The sequence below is a fragment of the Larimichthys crocea genome, chromosome XVI (assembly GCF_000972845.2).
Source record: "Larimichthys crocea isolate SSNF chromosome XVI, L_crocea_2.0, whole genome shotgun sequence".
Taxonomy (NCBI): domain Eukaryota; kingdom Metazoa; phylum Chordata; class Actinopteri; family Sciaenidae; genus Larimichthys; species Larimichthys crocea.
In genome coordinates this window covers 11,080,687-11,100,742 of record NC_040026.1, presented here as the reverse complement: position 1 = coordinate 11,100,742, position 20,056 = coordinate 11,080,687, and the positions used below count along the sequence as shown (strand labels likewise).

At 40.6% G+C, this 20,056-nt stretch overlaps 1 protein-coding gene across 3 annotated transcripts; it reads left to right on the top strand.

Moving 5' to 3' along the window:
• The first annotated feature begins 3,129 nt into the window (after positions 1–3,129).
• tex2l (testis expressed 2, like) lies at positions 3,130–17,114 on the top strand. 3 transcript variants are annotated; one of them, XM_019252862.2, is made up of 12 exons: positions 3,130–3,231; positions 7,295–8,738; positions 10,150–10,350; positions 11,243–11,558; positions 12,802–13,070; positions 13,260–13,409; positions 13,494–13,593; positions 14,096–14,228; positions 15,241–15,378; positions 15,681–15,890; positions 16,165–16,285; positions 16,364–17,114. In XM_019252862.2, exons 2-12 carry the CDS (start codon positions 7,326–7,328, stop codon positions 16,520–16,522), a joined length of 3,210 nt encoding a protein of 1,069 aa, XP_019108407.2. In that variant the 5' UTR covers positions 3,130–3,231; positions 7,295–7,325; the 3' UTR covers positions 16,523–17,114. The 3 variants fall into 3 exon arrangements, with proteins under 3 accessions (XP_019108407.2, XP_027144962.1, XP_019108408.2); XM_027289161.1 differs by lacking the exon at positions 3,130–3,231 and adding an exon at positions 6,119–6,226; XM_019252863.2 differs by lacking the exon at positions 3,130–3,231 and adding an exon at positions 6,598–6,617.
• The last annotated feature ends 2,942 nt before the right edge of the window (positions 17,115–20,056 follow it).

The window sequence follows — 20,056 nt, the reverse complement described above, 5'->3', positions numbered from 1 at the left end:
TCTAACACATTGTTTCCCTGACAGGGAGGCGTGCGAAACATAAAACACAACCTTCTATCCATCTTCCATAACCGCATAACCATATCAGGGTCACAGTTGGCGCCCTGGACAACTTACCATTCATCACAGACTGACTCACAGAGACAAACAACCATCCACGCTCACACAATTTAGTGTGTCACCAGTCCACCTGCATGTCTTTGGCCAAAGTTTAAACTATGAAGCTTCTTGCTGTGCAATGCTGCCCAAATACAACCGTATTCACTTCAATGCATTGAGGAGTTTTGCTGTTACTTGTACTTACTGTGCACAAATGGAGGTCCGACATGGCGGACTCCACTGCCACTGTAAATATAAAAGGCTAATTTTAAGACAACGAAACCCGGATTCTTATATTCAGGTGATTACACATTGATGAATATTCTATTCTATTCCTGCTAATAGATACTCCTAAATCTTACACACTCTATTGATACAAGTACAGTATTCTCTTATCCTTTTACACAATAACATGCTTCCATCACAGTAGTAATTACATAACACAATAGAAGCAATAGCAATAGAAATTTCATCTTTTAATACAAATATTATAATATAAGTAAACATTTGTAGTGGTTGTTTGGGTTTAAAGTACTGTATCACAACCTGACTCTCAACTTAGGGAGAGAGAATAAATGTATTTACAATATATTAGTAAAAAAAATAATGCAAACCTAAGTTAGGTGAAGTTTGGGTCCTCAGTTTGCATCATCACCATACAGGTGGAGCATCCTCTTGCCCAGACTACTAATAGATTCTGGTCTTTCTGGCATCCACAGTTCATTTTCACCACCTGCCTCATGTCTCATCAAGAGTCCTGAGTCTGGGGTCTTAAATCTCTGTTCTGTTGTCTGTGGAAGTGTTATAATCTGTTCCATTTCCACAGACCAGCACATAGTCTGCTGGCTAGCCCCCAGCTCAGCACATCATAGCCCCCCTCCAGCTGGAGAAAGTACCCAGTAGTCAGCTCTGTTGCTGCCAGGCCCAGAGACTACATATCGATGGCCTCATTAACTGGAATCTGGAGCATGACTTCTGGCGTTCTTTACCCAGTGATGTTTGAGGTCAGCATGTACAATTCCCTGGGACTTCAGGAGCTGTGGCCAACACATGCATAATCTACTGTTCTGTTATGGGAAAACCCTAGTTGTTTCCATCCTCCATGTGAGTGTGCAGGCTTTGATCCAGGCACAGATGTGATCCTCTTTGAAGAAAAAGCCATTGTACCTCAAGATATTTCAAGCGTCTGGAGCCAGACACTGCAGGGCCTTCACCTTACGACAACTGCCAAAAAATGGAGATTGAGAGAATGAGAGCACAGCGAAATACAACATGAAGCCACCTTTTTCTAATACAACACAGTAACACAACTACAACATCCACATTATCAAGAGTTTTCAGGCATTGTCACACTGCCGGTGTTATTACAACAAATAATTCAATAACACATATCACTTAATGTCAGCTAAGTGATCAGAACATTAAAGTACAAGTAATTAAAAAGTACACTGCTTGAGTAAATGTAAATTGTAACATTCCTTAACTGGTTAATTGTTTCAGTATTAGATTATCAAAGTTATTTTATTTTAGTTTTAATTCTACTTTTGAGCTGATGGAAGTTCTCAGACTCCTTCAAAAGTCTCCGCTGCCGTTGGCAGTTTTGTCGGTTACATCTCATGTCGCACTTCCTCCCCTGCTGCGCCTTAAGAAGCATCCCTAGGGCATTTTCTCATACTTTCAGTATGAGCCACATTACATTATGTTCTGGGCTGTGAGTGCTGCCAAAACGTGGGTTACCTGCACTCAGTACTGCGTCTGAATACCTCCCGTCTAGATTTTGATGGGGGACTGAAGCTGCTGCTCATGCTATAAAGCGCAAGTGACAATAATTATTCATTATTATTATATGCCACTATAAAGTGGCATAGGCATATAATAAAGAAAAGTATAATCTTACTATGGTGCATTAGTTTACATTACTTCTAAGCAGTGGTGTAGCACAAAAATCTGGGAACCTGTAAATATGAAGCATCAGTGGGCCCCCCTTCCCCTTTAATACATCCTTTGTGATACACTTGATTCAACAAGTACGACATATAGCTGTAGTTGTTATTGTTGCATATTTCAGCCCTCTTTTATTAAGTGAGTATTTGGAACATTATATAGAACATTAACATCATTCAAAATGGGAAAACTGAAGATGAAAAAGGAACTTTAAACCACCAAAAATGTCAATTTTGCAGTCATAAAAACAAATCAGCAAAGTATGATCATACGAAAGTAACAGATAAGAGAGTAAACTAGAATCTGAAATGATTGAAATCCCCAAACTGTAAATATACTACATTAAAATGTGGTCTTCTTGAGTGAGTATTGTCAGCCATGGATCCAGATCAGCCAGGCTGTTCAGGAACACCTCCTTCAGTCAGTGATGGATGAGGCTTATTGTGTGTCTCCACAGCTGTATCCTGCTCACCACTCTGCCCCGTTCTTCATGTTGTCATTTCTAGGGCTTCCAGTGAGTTTTATGTAGGCCAAGCAAGATGGAGGGAGGGAAGGAGGGTGAGAGAAAGATAGTGGAGGGAATTCATTACTTTATTTATTTTCTTTCTTTCTTTCCTTCTTGTAACAAGATTATTTCGAGCTCCACCTCTTTGCCATTGGACACATTAATGAAGACAACATTTTAAAAGTGCCTATTACAATTTGGATACTTTTACACTATATTATAAAGTGTTCACTTCGGTTTTGCATGGGTGCTCACTAGAATGGAAAATAACACTATTTAAACCCTCAGGCTAAACTTCAGCTGTCACCATGTTTTGTACAATTAGGCAGCATTTACACACTGCATGCAGGCTGTGTGGGTGAGTTTATGTGTGTGTCTGTTGGGGCTGCAGGACCCTTAATCTGGATTATCATGCAGCGCGGCTATGCTTTTCATAATCAGTTTGTTGAGCTGTGATTCTCGGCAGCGCATGACACATCTGGATGCGGGCACTCGGTTAAGGGGAGGTGTGTGTGACTGCGTGAGAGAGAGGGGGGGGGAGAGAGAGAGAGAGAGAGAGAGAGAGAGAGAGAGAGGGGAGGTGGTGAGACTCCTCACTTGTGCTCACAAATGGAGAGGCAACTAGCAGAAGACAACACTCCGGCTGGTATAGCCACATTTCCATGCACAGGATTATTTTTCAGGTAAGTCATCTCCATTACACATAATTCTTTTTCTGCAAAACATCAACGTCCCTGCAGACATCCCAAATATGTTAGGAATCTGCGAGAAAATTACTGGTTCACATAGAAAGGTTTATCTTTTTACCTGACAGTGCATAGTGACAGCTTTTTGCAGCACTTTTCTCCTTACTTCATGTCCGCATGTCACACTTTGTCTCCTGGATGTGAGAAGACTTCAGCTCTGACTGGAGGTGTTACACCGGATTCTGTAACCTGAATTTTACTGCATACGTTATTGTTTACAGTTCTACTTTATGATATGACCATATTGTTTTTTGGATTGGGTCAAAAATGTGTTTTAAGTTGCGTAGAGATCAGACTGTATGTACATTGCTTATCATTACCATTTTTTTTGTGTGACTATGTCTCCCAGTTTAGGTAATCTTTTGATAAAATGTCAGAAAGTAGACAAAAATGCCCTGTATAACTTTTCAGAGGCCAAAGTGAAATATTTATGTTTGCATATTTTGTTTGACTAACAGTCCAAAACTCAAATATACTCAGCTCACTGCCGTATTTGACAAATAAAAGCAGCAAATACTCATATTTGAGAAGCTGGACTGATTTAATTCACAAAATAACTTAGTGGTGTCTCTTCATACAGTCAACAGACAGAGTGAAGAGAAATAGTTCACGGTAGCAAACAATACTTTATCTTGTTGTTGGCAAAAAAAGTATGAAGCCAATTTTGTTTTAGCAGATAAGCATAGTGCATGCTTTAATTTGCATTTAGACAGGAGCCAAAATAAATGACACTGTAACTACTTAAAATGACTTAGGATACATTTAAATAATCGTGATCAGAGTGTTCAGACAGAGGACCAACAGGATTAACTGATATCTTTACACAACAGGTACAATGTTTCATAAAAAAAAGGAGCCAATGTGTGCAACTTAAAAAAATACTTAATACAATAATATAATACATTGACTTTCAAAGTAGAAAACTATGGCACTTATACTGTTTGTCCGTCAATAATAATTGAACAAACAAGTTACAATTTGACATCAGTTTTAACATTGTGATGGATTTGTTTTCTGTTTAGTAGTAAGGCTGTACTGAAATAACTAATGCTGCATATTACAGACTGCATGCCCAATACTTATTTTGTAACCCATAGGTGTTCCTATTGGTTGAAATTTGTTCAGTGACCCCCTGCAAGGTACATGACGAGGTACTGTAGCATCTGCATTTGTTTTTTTCTCTTTGCACTTTGATAATTCAGCCATCTGTATGTGATTTTTAGCATTAGATAAGAGGGCTGATAGTAAAGGATAAAGTAAACGATCAACACTGGGTCACGGAGATGAGCTAGCTTGGAAACACACCCCACCAAATGTTGGTTTAGCCCATAATCCGGCTGTGTGATTTGTCAGATTTCACAGAAAAACCCTGCATTAATGTTAATCTGAGATTGTTACTGTTCGTGTCTGATCAGAGGGTGGCACACAAACACAAACACACAACCCCATACACACACAAACAGAGTGACAGACATGTGGTTGGGCTCATCTGTCACTGATTGAGAAAGTAATAGATTGATTGAACACACTGCAGTGCACTCAGAGCAGATGTGTGCCGTGTTTCGTGCCGCAGCCTTCAGTATTTTCGTGCAACAGTCTGTCACACACAGCTTTATGGGACAGTTAACAGCTCTCTTATGTTTGTTTGGCAGGAGATTATCATTAAGCATCACACACTGCTTTCTAGCAATCTGAAATGACCCCACAAATAGAAAAATCGAAAAGGTGATGGACCTTTGGAGTCCTAAATTCAAATCATTGATTTTTAAAAATACTTGCCTGTAGTATATTCAAAGCACATTCACCCCACTCTTCCTTCTCTTTCTTTGGTTCAGCTTTCTGCGGCATCTGTGGTTTTACTTCCAACAACACATTTAAACCAAAAACCCAAAGGACAGAACTAGCAGAGATCATGAAAACCCTCCATATCTTGGGGTGAAACCTTGAATATATATATACACACATACAGGGTATAAGAGTAGATTATTAGATTATTACTTTAAAATAAACTGGATCATATTTTTGGCTCTGTGGATAGAAACACATGCATGGTCCCCAGACGATCAATCCTACTGAATTTGTTGTTTGTTGATCCTGTGACTTTTCCTCTTTTTACGGAAATGTATCAACAACTAAATCTGGTATACACATGCATGTCCTCCTCACAGGATTAACATGATAAAATGAAGCAGACCAAATCTGAGTGGCCGGTACTGTAAATACAGCCTCACAGAGCAGAGTCGAGTTCTTTGATACCATGTAGCCAATAAAAGTGATGAGAAAGACACACACATCACTAAAGTCCACTAGGATGGGCGGTGGATCAAAATAACACATAACCACAAAGCTTCTGTAGAGGATTCTTTTTTAACAAGTAACATTTTGAGCACAAGGCTCTTCCTCAGACTTCTCACGTCACTTGCTAATAAAAATGTATCTACAAGAGCAATGTGGTTGTGTGGATTTATCTGCTCCATAATACTGGTCAGCCAAACCAACATGGTTTAGTTTCCAGTCCTCTCCACAGCTGATATTGTATAACTATTACAAAAATTTTTTTTTTTTTTGATTCGGTCCTTTCACTATGAGAAAAAGTTGTATTTCTTATCCAGTTGTAAAACAAACTGTCTTGTTCATATAAGAACATTTGGATTCATGAAAAATACGAGGAGCATGTGGAGCCCACATGCAGCAGTTTCATAACTAGCATAATAACATGGCAACACCTGTCCTGATATTAGTTTGGACAAAACATTGGCTTAATAGCACTTTAATGTGCTTAATGTGTGTGTGTGAGTGTGTGTGTGTGTGTTTTTTTTTTGGCACCTCACAGGTTGTGGTCCCTCTCCTGTGAAAAGCTATAAAGAAGGTCTAATGCTGCCTGGCTGCTCGTGTGTCTGTGAGGTTTATCCCCCCCCATCATCCATTTTAGGTGAGAGCAGATTAGTCCGAATCCACCAGCTGCTGTGGAATTGGTTGAAATTGTGCCACACATTGCTGTAATACAGTTACGTAAATGCGACCAGTCAGAGGTAGGGTTTAACTTGCATAAAGAGCAGGGCACTTGGCCCAGAGAGACAGCAAATGAAAGGTTTCCCACTGGGCCTTTGTGCTGTTTCCCAGCTTGCGTCCACTGATCCAAAACCGTTCTTTCCTACCATAAAATGACAGCTGATAATACACATTAGGCTCGCTCTCTATTCTTCTCTGGATTTTGCTCGTATCATTTTTGCACCCCAGTCATGGTGGATGTATTATGTGTTATGTGGAAACACGCAATGCTACCGACACAGAGAGCATCTCACTATTCATCTCAGGATTACGTAAGTCACTCTTTAAACAGTGGGAGAGTTGTGACTCCGGGTTGTTACGGAGATCAGAAGACCCTGTAGTTATTTCCTTGAGGAGATGACATGCTGGATATTACTTCAGATAGTGAGTGGTGTGTGGTAATGCTTATTGTTTCATGAAAGCATCCAGTATTTGTTGAGAGATTACAATTTTGACAAAGCAAAAAAATATTCTCTCTCTGTTCTATGCTGAAAGGCTGCATCTTTCCTCAAATTATATTGTTTCTATGTCGTGTGCACAGAAAGACCCTGCACATAAATTGAATGAATTCTATATAGACATCCAATCATCCCCAAATGATATTAGAGCCAAGCCTGAAATGCCCTAGTTTGTGCAACATTTGGGGGAGACAGGCTGTCTTGTCTATTTTTGCATGTGTCTGAAATTCATTCAGTATCTGGAGCGACGGCTATGGGAGAGGTGCTCACTTGGATCTGATTCAGGATCACTAGCCTTCTGAATAATGTAGATTTCCACAACTCTTCAGATCTAAATTACGTGACGTTCACACATTAATACGTAGTTGGCATAGAAAAGATGCTCTTCCTCTATCTCTCTCTCTCCCTGACTGCTTTTATTTGTTCTGCCTCTGAGGCTTAGTAATGTAGCTGACCATGTTCTTTATTTATTCCCTTTCATTGACTCTTAGGTGCCTTGGCTGTGCGATGTAAAGTCAAGAAATGGCGGAAAGTGAAACGAATGGGGAAAGAAGAAGCGAGGACAAAGATAAAGGAGGAGGTGGCAGACCTTTCCAAGAGGCCCACAGCCCGTCTCTTGGCCTCTCTCCAGTCGGTGCCCCCTCTGTTGGGACCAAGAGGCATCTCCCTCGAGGGATTGTGATCCAGCTGACTGGGACAGAGGGAGAATGGGACAGTCTGGACGACAGCGAGCTTATATTCTCCCTAGATCACGATGAAGACTACCCAACTATATCTCTCTCCAAGGAGAGGCAGCTTTCTGTTGAGGATGATAGATTGTTGCGGTCCCAAGCTTTCCACGTCCCTCTTTCTCCCTCGTCTCCTGACTCTCTGGCTAACTGCTCCAACACTGGCCCCAGCTTCCTCTCCCCAGGCCCTTCTTCACCCACCCACCGACCTTTTGCAAGCCTGGTCAAGTCTCTCTCCACAGAGCTGGAGCTCAAAGAAGGCTCCACTCTCAGACCTAAACCCTTTCTCAGCCTTGTGAAGTCCATCTCCACGGAGTTATCCCGATCAGAGCCTGAGGTGTCGCAGTCAAAATCAGACTCCCGCCTCAACCTCCACCTATGGAAGCAGCTCACCCAATCAAAAACCCGCAGCAACGGAGACTCTCGCACTGCACCCCCTTCTCCTAGCTCCCTCTCCCCTAGTGGAGAGGCTCTGAAAGGGGGCTTCTTCAAAATGGAGTTAGAGGACACCAAGAGGAAGCTCTCGGAGGCTGTGCACGAGCCTCTGAGCAGCATGTTCAGTAAGATCATGAGAGAGGAGAGTGTAGGTAGTCCCAAACACCAGGGGAAGACGCAAGGGGCTCATCAGGTCAGCTCCAGAGGTTTGGGACGTGAAGGTAGCACAGACACGGTTCTTTCTGACTCTCCCGTGAGGAACACTAGAAGAACAGATGCTGATGTTTTGCCTGTCTTTGACTGGCCTTCTGTTAGGCATCCTGGGAGAAACCACCGTAGCCACTGCCCTGTGCATCACAGCAGACAACATCACAGGGATGAGGAGCTGGAAATATGTACAGATGGTGACATGATGCAAGTGTTAGCCATTGAGACTCACAAGCCAATAAGAAGATCAGCTGCTGGTCCTCGAGTTCTTTCACCACCTCTAGTTAGGACTCCTTCTGGTCCTGAGCCCCCTCATCCTCTGCCACGCATGAGTTTATTCTGCGTGGCCGTGTTATCCTATGGATATTTCATCCTACCTCTCAGTCCATACTTCTCTGGCCTGGCTCTGGGATTAGCAATGGGCTTCTTGTTAGGATTGTTACTCATTAGGATGGCGTCTACCAGATCTCCCAGTTCAGATCCTCCATACAGACCACCACAGACTCTGTTGGCTGAGGGGATTCTGACAGATGGCGCTGTCTGCACTGAGCCCGACACCCTGAAGGTAAATGGATGATTCATTCAGGAGGAAAATGCCACATTTTCATTCACACCTTATTTTCATTCACCTCAGTCTCACTTCAGTGCTCCACACATTTCTCAACGTGTCGTCCATAAATAACAGCTGAGAAAGAGCACTGTCTTAAAGAAATCATCAGACTTTCACCAAGTCCTTGTCTCTTAAAGGAATAGTTGGTATTTTGGAAAATATATCATGGTTATAGGCAGACATATGAGAAGATCAATACTAGTCTAATGTCCATTAAATATAGGGATTAACACAGCACAAAACTGTGACAACTCCCTTTAAAATCTTATGGTTAGAGGACATTGTTACATGGTTACATGGTAATTGTGAAATGGTCAGTGTGGGATTTGGAATATAGCAAATTCAATAAATACATCTCAGCAGCTTATTCTTCTCCAGGTCAGTGATGCTCTTGAAACTGGTGCCAGGAGGTTCAAGAGGACTCTTTCAGAAATTGCCTTTGGAGTGAAAAAGGGTTTTAAAGAAACTGCAATTTCATTTCTTTCTGAAGGTGTCACAATAGCATAGCTTGAGACTCCTCTGGCTTACAGCCTTTCAAAGAAAGAACACCTAGACAGTGAAAGTGACTGCTTTCTAAGGGAACTTTAAAATGCATGTCTAAAGGCTACTCCAAATTCAGTAACAAGAGGACTTGTAATTAGTTTTCAGTAGTGCTAATAGGGCAGTTAGAACTGTCAAGTCACTTCGAGTCACTTCAGCACCTTCGCTGACTGTTTTGCTTCACAGATTAAAGCTTCTGAAAGCGGCATGAAACTACATAAGGTGCCTAGAATACAATTAAAACCTTCAATAATAAAAAGTGTCTGAGCTGCAGTGGTAATTACTGCTCTCCTCCAGGCTGCGCTTGACACAGGGCAACTGGAGAGGACTGCTACCACCCAGACACTGTCAGTTCCAGAGGCAATTAGTGGATGGTGGTGGATACAGACAGGAGGAAGCTGTAATTTGTCAGCACACGAAGCAGGAGAGTGCTGGTAGTGATGGCGATGCTTGAAAATGGAGAGTTTACTGTCTCAGTGTTGAGACAATTCCCTTGTTTAGTCATTAGCAGTTTAGTTTCAGTCTGAGGGCTGTTACAATGTGAACGTGGGGTGTTGGGTAATCAGATGACAGAATGACATAACTTATGGTATTTGATTGCGGGCAAATATTCGAGAGGAGGCAGATGCTGAATTAAACTATCTATAATACATTGTTTATTACTGAATTGGAGCAGTAAGAGGGAGCTTCAAGCTCTTCATGTGGGGGGCATTCAGTTCACATACAACCGTTTTAATGAACACTTCAGACTAAAGACTGGAAACAGGGAGGACTCAAACTGTGCGTAGTGCTGATTGAAATGAACTCTTTCTTTCTATCTTGTCAGGGCTGGATGAATGAGATACATGACTACGACCCAGAAACCTACCATCCAGCACTGACTCACTCTGTGCTTGCCAGCCTGGAGGGCTCCTGTCTCCGTCTCGACTACCCGCGTACCAACATTAGTCGCAGGGCCACGTATGACGAGAGAGTCCTTGAGGCCACCTTTGTCAAGTCACGCTCCTTTCAGCTCGCAAAGAGCAAAGTATGATGGCCGCCTAAGTAACTGTGTTCAGGGGATTTTTGCTGTACAGCTAAAGCTGTTGTATTTTTTTTCACTACAATATAATACGGAAAGTGAAGACCTATTTAGTATTCTGGTGATGTTCTGATACTGTATGCAGTCGCTGCAGAGCTTCTGTAAACTTAGTCCAGTAACTTTATGAAGCTAGATAAAAACAGATAAAATCTGGTTAGAAAACAGGAACTACACTGTATTCTTAAGTAACGGATAATGTACAGAGAGCTGATCATTATTGTACATTAAACCCTGACAGGATAAATCACAGAGGGGTCTTGAATCACCATTAATGGATTTATTTCATTTTACTTACAAAAAAAAAAACAATAATTTAACTTTTGATTAAAAAAGGATTTTATTGATTTAAAAATAATTATATTCCTTCTGTTATGGTCGTCTAAGAGTCTAGGATCAAACATTTCTGTTATTGTAAGATATTTAATGTAAAATAACGCTTCCTTTTTAGTTTTTATGGATGAAATGGATGAATATTCTACAGCTACGACTATGTATTTAGGCTTTGAGCTAAATGCCCCATGTTCACAGTGACAATGGTAACATGTTGATGTTTAGCAGGTATAATGCTCAACATGTCTACCATGCAGCATGGTAACATTTTCTAATTAGCATTAAAGACAAAATCAAGTACAAGTGCGAAAATAAAAATATAAATAAATATAATGTCCCGAGCGGCACACCAGGCATTTCAGTCTGGACCAAAGTTTTTGACCAATAGATCAACCTCAAACTCTTCAGCATTAATGAATAATTCATAAATGGGACATCTGACTGAAGTGTTTAGTTAACAGTTGTCTTTTGCTTTGACATAATAAAACTCTACCACTGATCCCCAAAGGTATTCCTGTTGCCATCTGTGTTGGCTCGGAAGAGGATGTGGAACCCAAAGTATCCCATCTGCATCCAACTGACAGTGGGAGAAAACTCCCAGGAGGATGAGCGAGGATTGGAATATAGCTGGGAAGAGGTGCCAGGAGCTGAACCGTCAAGTCCACAACAAAGCTCCTCCAAACACGTCCAAGACCTTCCCACCACTCTTTACCTCTTCGGTCGTACGGGACGAGAGAAAGAGGAGTGGTTTCAACACTTATTGTTTGCATCCATGGATACAGAGAGGGAGAAAGAGAGGCCTGGCAGATGTGTGTCCAGATCGGGTATGATGAACGTTAATAATGCATTAGAGAAGAGAAGGCTTCCAGATAAGGCATCTATACAAATGCTATATATGTGTGTGGATTATGGATTACATGCTCCAATTCTTTGCATTTCAAAGCCAATCCCTTTCGAGGGAACACACAGTTGACAGCATCAGAAAAACATATGACAGGCAGCAGCTTTTGTTTTGGAGAAAGTTACTGAGCTGCAAGAGCAATCATTTCTTTTTTACTTTTCTTAGAAAAATCTGTCATTTGATCTGCCATCTGTCTGTTTTTCATCGCCTGACAGCATTACATGAAAACAGTTGCTCTATTGCAGTCATGGGAAGTGCTGGTGACTAACAAAAGAGAACATGTTTTGGTTAACTGATTTTAAGGAATGGTTGACATCATGGGAATGCGTATTTGATTTCTTACAGACTGAGATGAGAAGACTGATACCACTCCCATGTCTGTCCATGCCTGTCCCATACAGAGCTGGAGCCAGGAGACAGTTTTACTGTACTTAGCATAAATGATGAAAATAAGGGGATACATCTATCTTAGCTCTGTCCAACAATATGGACCTGCAAGGCAAGGGTCACATAAGCAATGAAGCCAAAGGCTTCTAGGTGGCTAAATTGTGATAATCTTGTCACCTTATCTACTTGTACTGTCATAGGCACCAAAGCATACATATATTCAGCTGTCCATGGGAAAAAGAGTAAACTCTGTAGAAGGGGGAAGACATTGCAAATGTAAAAATGATAATTATGACAAAGGCCATCTTAGCTACAATGCTGAGATGATCAGTGCAAGCTTGACTGCTGCTGTCAGTCATGTGACCCTTGCTTTGCAGAATGTAGCGACCTTCAAAATTGGTGGATATTTTTACATTTGGATTTCCACCCCTATTTCCAGTCTTTGTGGTAAACAACATGAACTGGCTGTTGGCTGTAACATCATAGTTAATGCAGAGACACAAGAGTGGATCTTCTCGAATAAGTGCATTTCCCAGAATGTTACATTTTTTCCTTTAGGCAAGTTCTCACTCCAGTTTGAATTATTCTCTCATTGCACCATTAAAAATGGCTGTTTGCATCCTCTCTTGCTCTCAGAAATCAAAGTAGTAAATTCTTCTATGAGAGAAAAAAACAACCAAAAAACTGTTTCCAAAATACTGATGTGGATGGAAAAAAGGGAAACTTTTCTATCATTATCGTTACCAACCAAGTTAATGTTTCCGTCCTTATTCTCCCAGGTGACCCTGCACTGGCTCAGAGTGCCTCGGGTAATGTACCGGGCAGCAGAGGCTCCAGCAGAGTGGGCAGCAGCGACGATGACGGCCCCACCACACCTCCCCCCTGCATCTCTGCAGCTCATGTTAATAAGACTTCCAGCAGCACCAGGGCCCTCTCTGTGTTAGACTATCCACGTTACATGGCTCGTCTCCTTGCCGCAGAGGAGTTCACCCCTATCTCCAGTCCTGGAGCCGGCAGCACAGAGACAAGCCCCACTATCAAAGGAAATGTGAGCCATGCAGATAAAATTAAGCAAAGCAAATGAAGTGATGCTGTAGGAAAATGGACTGCAGGAGTTCCAGCATTTACAAAATGATTCTACTCTCTTCCTCTATTTTTAGCTCTAAATTGTACTAAGCATTGCGCTTTCCTTGTCCTTGCTCAGCTCTGACTCAGGTGTCCTTTTTTTTTTTTACAGTGCATATGTGATTTAGCAGAGCACCCCGGGACGAGCCAGACTGCATGGGCTAACGCTCTAATTGGTCGAATCTTCTGGGACTTCCTGCGAGAGAAGTACTGGGCCGACGCGGTTTCCCACAAGATCCAGAAGAAGCTGAGCAAAATCAGAGTGCGAGCAGTTTCATTGTCACAGAAGAGGTTAATTATTGAGTGTCACGCATTTTAAATCCATGATGTGGTTTGTTCTTCACAGCTGCCTTACTTTATGAATGAGCTGACTCTGACTGAGTTGGATATGGGCTGCTCTATGCCCCAAATCACCGCTACTTCCAGACCAGAGGTTAACCACAGAGGTGAGTGAAGACTGGAGTTCAAATACTACAAAACACACACACACGTGCTTAGTAGCTGAGTAATGCAGAGCATCAGATCAGACGCTGTTATCCTGTTGTAATCTCACAGAGCAGTAGAGCCATTACGCCATGGCCTTCAACATTTCCAGCATACATATTGGCCTGTGCGTGTGTGTCTGTGTGTGTGTGTGTTTCAAATCAGGTAAGCTGGAACAGAACACTCCTAATGACGTGTGGAATTGAACTATGACCTCACAATTTTCTCTGTTTGTTCACGCATCTCACTGTTACACAACCGGCTGTCAACAAATCATCCTGTTTTTGCTCCTCAGGGGGGATTTAAAAAAAATAAATAAAACACAGTAATTTATTATAAATTTAATTTCAAGGCTCGATAATCACAGCGAAAGTCTCTTAATCTACCCTCTAAGCGTTATGTGTCCAGATTAGGCTTTACGTTTTGGTGGTCTGTTCGTTGACCTCTTCGTGCTGCCCCCTGCAGGTCTGTGGGTGGAGCTGCAGCTGGTCTACACAGGTGCACTGCAGATGACCCTGCAGACCAAGTTCAACCTGTCCAAGCTGGGTAAAGAGGGGGGTCAGGACATGGACTGTACGACAGAAAGCGGCAGCCCACGGTGAGTACACACGCACACACACACACACACACACACACACACACCCACACACACGTGACATTTTTATTCACTTTTCTGAATAGTTTTGCAGCATTTTCTGGCTAAAAATAATTATTTTAGTATCACTGACATAAAGTTTTCTTTTACATTATATGTTATTTTATTCTGATATATACTGTGATACTTAGAGGTGGTTTAAAAGAGACAAAATGACCATGAGACATCTATTATAGGTTAAGCAAAGCAATGAAATACTTGGTTGCTTTGATGCAGATAATATTAATCCAATATGGTCATAAAACAGTTTATGATTTGTAGTTTATGGCCAGCAATATTAAAGGGTGCTCTAGTATTGCACTTCCATACAGCTGTGGGATTCTACAGAAGTGTGAGACAGATTAAAAGAAAGACGCTGGAGCCTACAATCCCCACAATGCAACTCATCTTTAATTAGAACATTCAGGGATTTGTTTTCAAACTTAGAAAGCAAGACCTCATAGGTTACTGCTGTTTTTGCATGCTGCGTAGCACTCCTCGTGATGAGAAATCTGACCCTTAATGTGTGAAATTTGTGGAATGCCCTTTAAAAAAAAGTATTTTCTCATCTTCATGTGTATTATGTTGTATTCGTGATATTGCAGGAGTAAAAAAAAAAAACCCCAAAAAACACAGGTGCACAGAAATACACACCTACACATCTCTCTTTCTATCCCCTGATCCCTCTAGCCTCTGATCCGCAGAGCAGAGCTCTTCACATCACATTGATCAGCGTAGACCAGCCTATCATAGACCCACAGTGGTGGGGATTAGAGGGCAGGCAAAGCTTTACATTAGCTGTCCGTGGTGTATCTGAAGCTTGTAGTTGGGTTTGTTTAATTTCTGCAAACCTTCTCTACTTATAAATGCATCTTGATATGTCCACGAATGTATGGATTAAAGTTTGCTTTGTTCATTTTTTTTTCTTTTCATCCACCTGTCCATTCCTACCGCGTCTGCCTGTGCATCCTCCCAGCTGCAGACCCGTCTTAAGTGTGTTGGCAGACAGTGACGAGGAGTCCTCCAGTGCTGGTTCATCTGATGAGGAAGAGCTGCTTCTGTCTGAACCTCAGGGTCCAGTCGGGGAGAAGGGATCCACACCGGCCACAGATGGGTAAATTTTGATGTATACACAAACAGAAATACTGTCTGTGGTATTAAATTATGTTTCTATATACTAAATATAATACTAAACAACACCATGAAGTGTAACTTCTACCCTGCTGCGTTGTGAACGCTCATTTTCCCAAAGCATAAGATCATCTGTGCCGACTTCACACTCCAGATGGTTGTCGCTTTCATTTACATTTGAGAATCTCATCTCTGCTCAGATTTTGACTTTAGCCTCTGAGTACTAAATCTACTCATCATCCCGCTCATGTGTCTCTCCTCCTCTCCTCTAATCCTCTCTTACAGGACAGGGGGTGGAAAGACTGGAAGGAAGATTTTGAGATTTGTGGACAAAATCGCCAAATCCAAATATTTTCAGAAGGCGACAGAGAACGAGTTCATTAAGAAGAAGTTTGAGGAGATGTCCAACACGCCCCTGCTGCTCACAGTGGAGGTTCAAGAGCTGTCAGGGACTTTAGTCATCAACATCCCACCACCCCCCACAGACAGGATTTGGTAAGTACTGATGCATTAGAGCACAACAGTGGCTCAAACCCTTTTTAATGCGTGTCCACCAAAGAATAAGAAGGATGACGCTTCCAGTATCGAGTTAGATGCTTCTACAATACATATGCCCAACAGTTATGTGACTCACACTTCATCTCCTGCCAAAAGCACATTCATTTGTTCTACCAAATCCATTTTAGTTGAATATTATTACCTGAGGCGACATGAGACTGAATCATGGCTGTGGCAATGAAACAAACAGGTTTGATGATCTCCTCTGTAGGTACAGCTTCTGTGTGCCTCCAAAGTTGGATCTGCATGTCCGTCCCAAACTAGGGGAGAGGGAGGTGACTTTCTGTCATGTGACTGAGTGGATTGAAAAGAAACTGCAGGATGAGTTCCAGGTAAAAACAAAAACAAAAACTACAACATCTTTTCAGCTTTACTCCCCTCTCTCACAGTCATATTTTTTTCTTCTCCAGAAAGTGTTCGTGCTGCCAAACATGGATGACATCTGTTTACCCCTGATGCACACTGTGCTGGATGGCCCTCAAGCATCTCAGCCTCTGTCCTCTCAGTCCCAACAGTCCCAGAGCTCCTCCACGGAGTCCATAGAGAGGATCCCACCAGAGTCTGACTAGTGCCTCGAAGGAGAAAAAAATGGATTCATACATTATACATTCACAGTGAGAGAAGGGAAGCAGAATGAGGATCACCAAACGGTCCATAAACTTATGTTTTGCCTCTATAGACATTAGTAGCTCTTACGCAGACTTACTAACCCTTTCTGTCTGAAGCAGGAGTTTCTAAAGGTCTGATTTTTAACGCTGTAGGTGTAACTGTGATGGAGAATCTGTGGTTGGTTTAAAATAGAAGCATTTAACGATATGGTGGAGACGAAGCAGATTACTGTACAAACAACAAGTGATACCTTTTGCAAATGTTTACATGTGAATGATCCCTATGAGATTATAAATATATATATTATATTTATTTGCTGCTTTGATGTTTACATCTCACTGTCACTTTGGATATAAGATGATGGATGTTAATAAATAAAAACAAAAAAAACAAACAAGCAAAAAAAACAACACTTGCCTGATTTATGAATCCTTTCCTGCACATACTTGAATTAATTAATGTGCAGTACTTCAATGAACCTCGCCCTCAATTTTAAAAACATCCATTAAACATAAGATTGCTGTTTATTAAATCAGTTAATACGTTTTAATCTTTAATCTGTTAATTAGTTTGAAATGCATTGTTTGTCCACAATTAAGATGAAGATGAATCATTAAGATGAAGATAAATATCTATCGATAACTAAAAACCATCAAACAAGGCATCACAATAATCAAAGCAGACGATGCGTACCGTAATACCTTATTTACATACTTATTAATTTATTGATGAGTATTTTGATTTGTTTCATTAGTGCGGAAAGCAGAGGGTGATGCTTATATTCCTAGGTTCATTTCACCTAGCTATGCAACAGTTCTGCCACTTAAAGGACTGGTGTGTGGGATTTAGTGTCATCTAGTGGTAAAGTTGCTGATTGCAACCCCTTCAGCTCACCTTCTCCATTCTAGCACGAAAGAGAAACTATGGCGGCAGAGAAATGCTCTGATCTGTAGATTTAAAATGCTCATTATAAAGTAATAAAAGCATTATTTTTTTCAAATTTATTTTCAGGTGATTTTACTCTAATGAAAACATGTATACATATTATATTTCTGCCATATTCTGTAAATAGATCTTTCTAAATATTACACACTGAACCTTTAACACCAGTGCAATCAAACTACAGGGAGTAGTTTGATTATGAGTTGAGACATCGAGTTACAGATACGATGGTGAAAACTGCCCCGCACAGGCCGAGGTAACATACACACCTTCTGCTTTCACTGCAAAAGTACAATGAAGAGCAGAAAGTTATTTTTATAGCTTATTTGGGAAATAATAAATAACTCCTAAATAATAAAAATGTTATTTGCAGCTGCTATGAAATTGATGTACAAAGTATGAAGTTTGGTGTAGAGATCAAATCACCATATGATGTCATCATCTCAGGCACAGCTTCACTTCACAAGAGAGACCCCAGGTGAATTGTGGAAAATGTGCTTGGAAATAAACTTTTTGCACGTTGTGATGCTTCTTTTTTTTTTTTCTTTCTTTTTTTTAAAGATAATTTTTTGGCCTTTTATGCCTTTAATGATAGTACAGCTGAAGATAGACAGGAACCAGGGGGCAGAGAAAAGGCCAGCTGCGGCAAGGACTGCAGCCTCTTACACACGGGGCGGCCGCTTAACCCACTGCGCTACCGACCGCCCCCGTTGTGATGCTTCTTGACTCATTTACCTCAGGATTTATCCAAACACAAATCACTGAGTTTAAAATGTATGAAATGGGACTACATTTATTGAAATAGTTGCAATTGCAGTAACATGATGTTGAAAGATCATAACAAAAGTAATTCAATGACAAAGAGGTGAAGATAGAAAAGAGATTCAAATAAAGTGTTCAGCAGAGCATGGTGGGGGAAAAAATCAAAACCAGAGAAAAAGTCCTGATGCATAAAATGAAATTACATGGGGGGAAAGTGTGATAACGTGTGGGAGGGTGTGCATGTGCATGTGTGTGTATGTGTGTGTGTGTGCACATGTCACTCTGTGGGATGCTGTTAGATGAGTTATTTACGGTATGGTTCATTAAACAGGCCTCCAGTCTTTGTTTGAAGCTGTTATGAGATGCAAATTTGTCTCTGCAGTAAATGTAATTATTCCACAGTGGAAATAATCTACATTATGAGATCATTTAACAAGTAACTATGAACCATATTCCTCAACACTGGTATAGTATGGTCTTTCAAGAGCTGGAAATAAGACAAAACTAAGATGGACCACAACCAAATCATTATTGATTAAATATTGATGATCAAATATTATCCAATATTTATGGAGAGATATTGAAGTCGACACACAAGTTGTTGTTTTCTTGTTTGTTTGTTTTTTTCTTTTTCTTTTTTGGATGTGAAACTGAGGAGAAAACTACCATCCTCAACCCTTTTTCAGATTATTTCAGTATGGTCGGATACATTTAAAAATGCATTTCAACCAATGATTCTTGTTGGCCACTGATGTAAGCATAAGCCGAAACATTGGGCTTTGATTCAGCATAATGCTGTTTGAAGTCCATGAAAGGTCTGTGTGGTCCTTCTTCAAGCTGGGATGTAAAAATGAAGTTACATTAACATAATGCTGAAAATGTGTACTGATCATGCGTCATGTAGAATCTACAGGTAAGCATCAGAGGGCAGCACCTGTTCATCATTCAGCTGGCACTGCTACAGCACATCTTCTACTTGACAACAGTATAAGTTCATAATTATTTCAGGTCTGTCTTAATCAAGTAGTCACTTTAATGAGTAATGACACATGGTTAAAAAAAAAAGTTTCTCCTGCGTGAGTTTAGCAGCTTTAATGGATGAAAGATTTAAAAGTTATCTGAATTTGAGCCCTTGTAATGACTGCAAATACTACTGTAAACATTTACCCTCATATCTAAAGGCATATTTACTGACTGTGAAATAACATTTGACAGAAACTATGTACATCGCTTAAATTTTAGAATAATTGTGTTTATTTAATTTTCAATTTGGCACAGATTTTATTAGAGTAATAAAAGGGAACTTTTTCTGCATGTCAAGATTTTCCAAAACAGATATACTTTCAAAACAGGTATACTTTTAACATCCTGACTTTTTCCAACAAGAGACACTTTGATTTGTTATAACATGGAAAGCACGCATGTAAATTCTAAAATTAATGATGGCTGAAGTCACACTGTCCTGTGTTTCCAGGACACGTGAATATTATAAATGTTATTAGAACCAACCTTCCTACAATGAACAGTCAGCATATCTCATTTTAGTCATTTTAGCTGCATAGTATTTTTTATTTATTCATTTATTTTCAGATTTATTTCTTCAGTCTTCATTTTTCAACGTCTGCCTTCTTGTTAATCCTCATTCAAAGTTAGATGATCTGAATTTAGGATTCTATCTATATATAGAGTCTATTACTTCAAATTGAACAAAAGTCCAAAAGTTTTAAATCACCTGTATCGCTCCTCAGTAAAATTCACAGACCTCAGCCTTATCACTGTACTGCTATAAT

Excerpts from the sequence above, each read along its gene's own strand:
- tex2l (XM_019252862.2), top strand. The coding sequence starts at position 7,326 with ATGGCGGAAAGTGAAACGAATGGGGAAAGAAGAAGCGAGGACAAAGAT. Across the intron at positions 14,229-15,240 it reads ACAGAAAGCGGCAGCCCACG|CTGCAGACCCGTCTTAAGTG; the intron begins GTGAGTACACAC and ends GCATCCTCCCAG. Across the intron at positions 16,286-16,363 it reads AACTGCAGGATGAGTTCCAG|AAAGTGTTCGTGCTGCCAAA; the intron begins GTAAAAACAAAA and ends TTTCTTCTCCAG.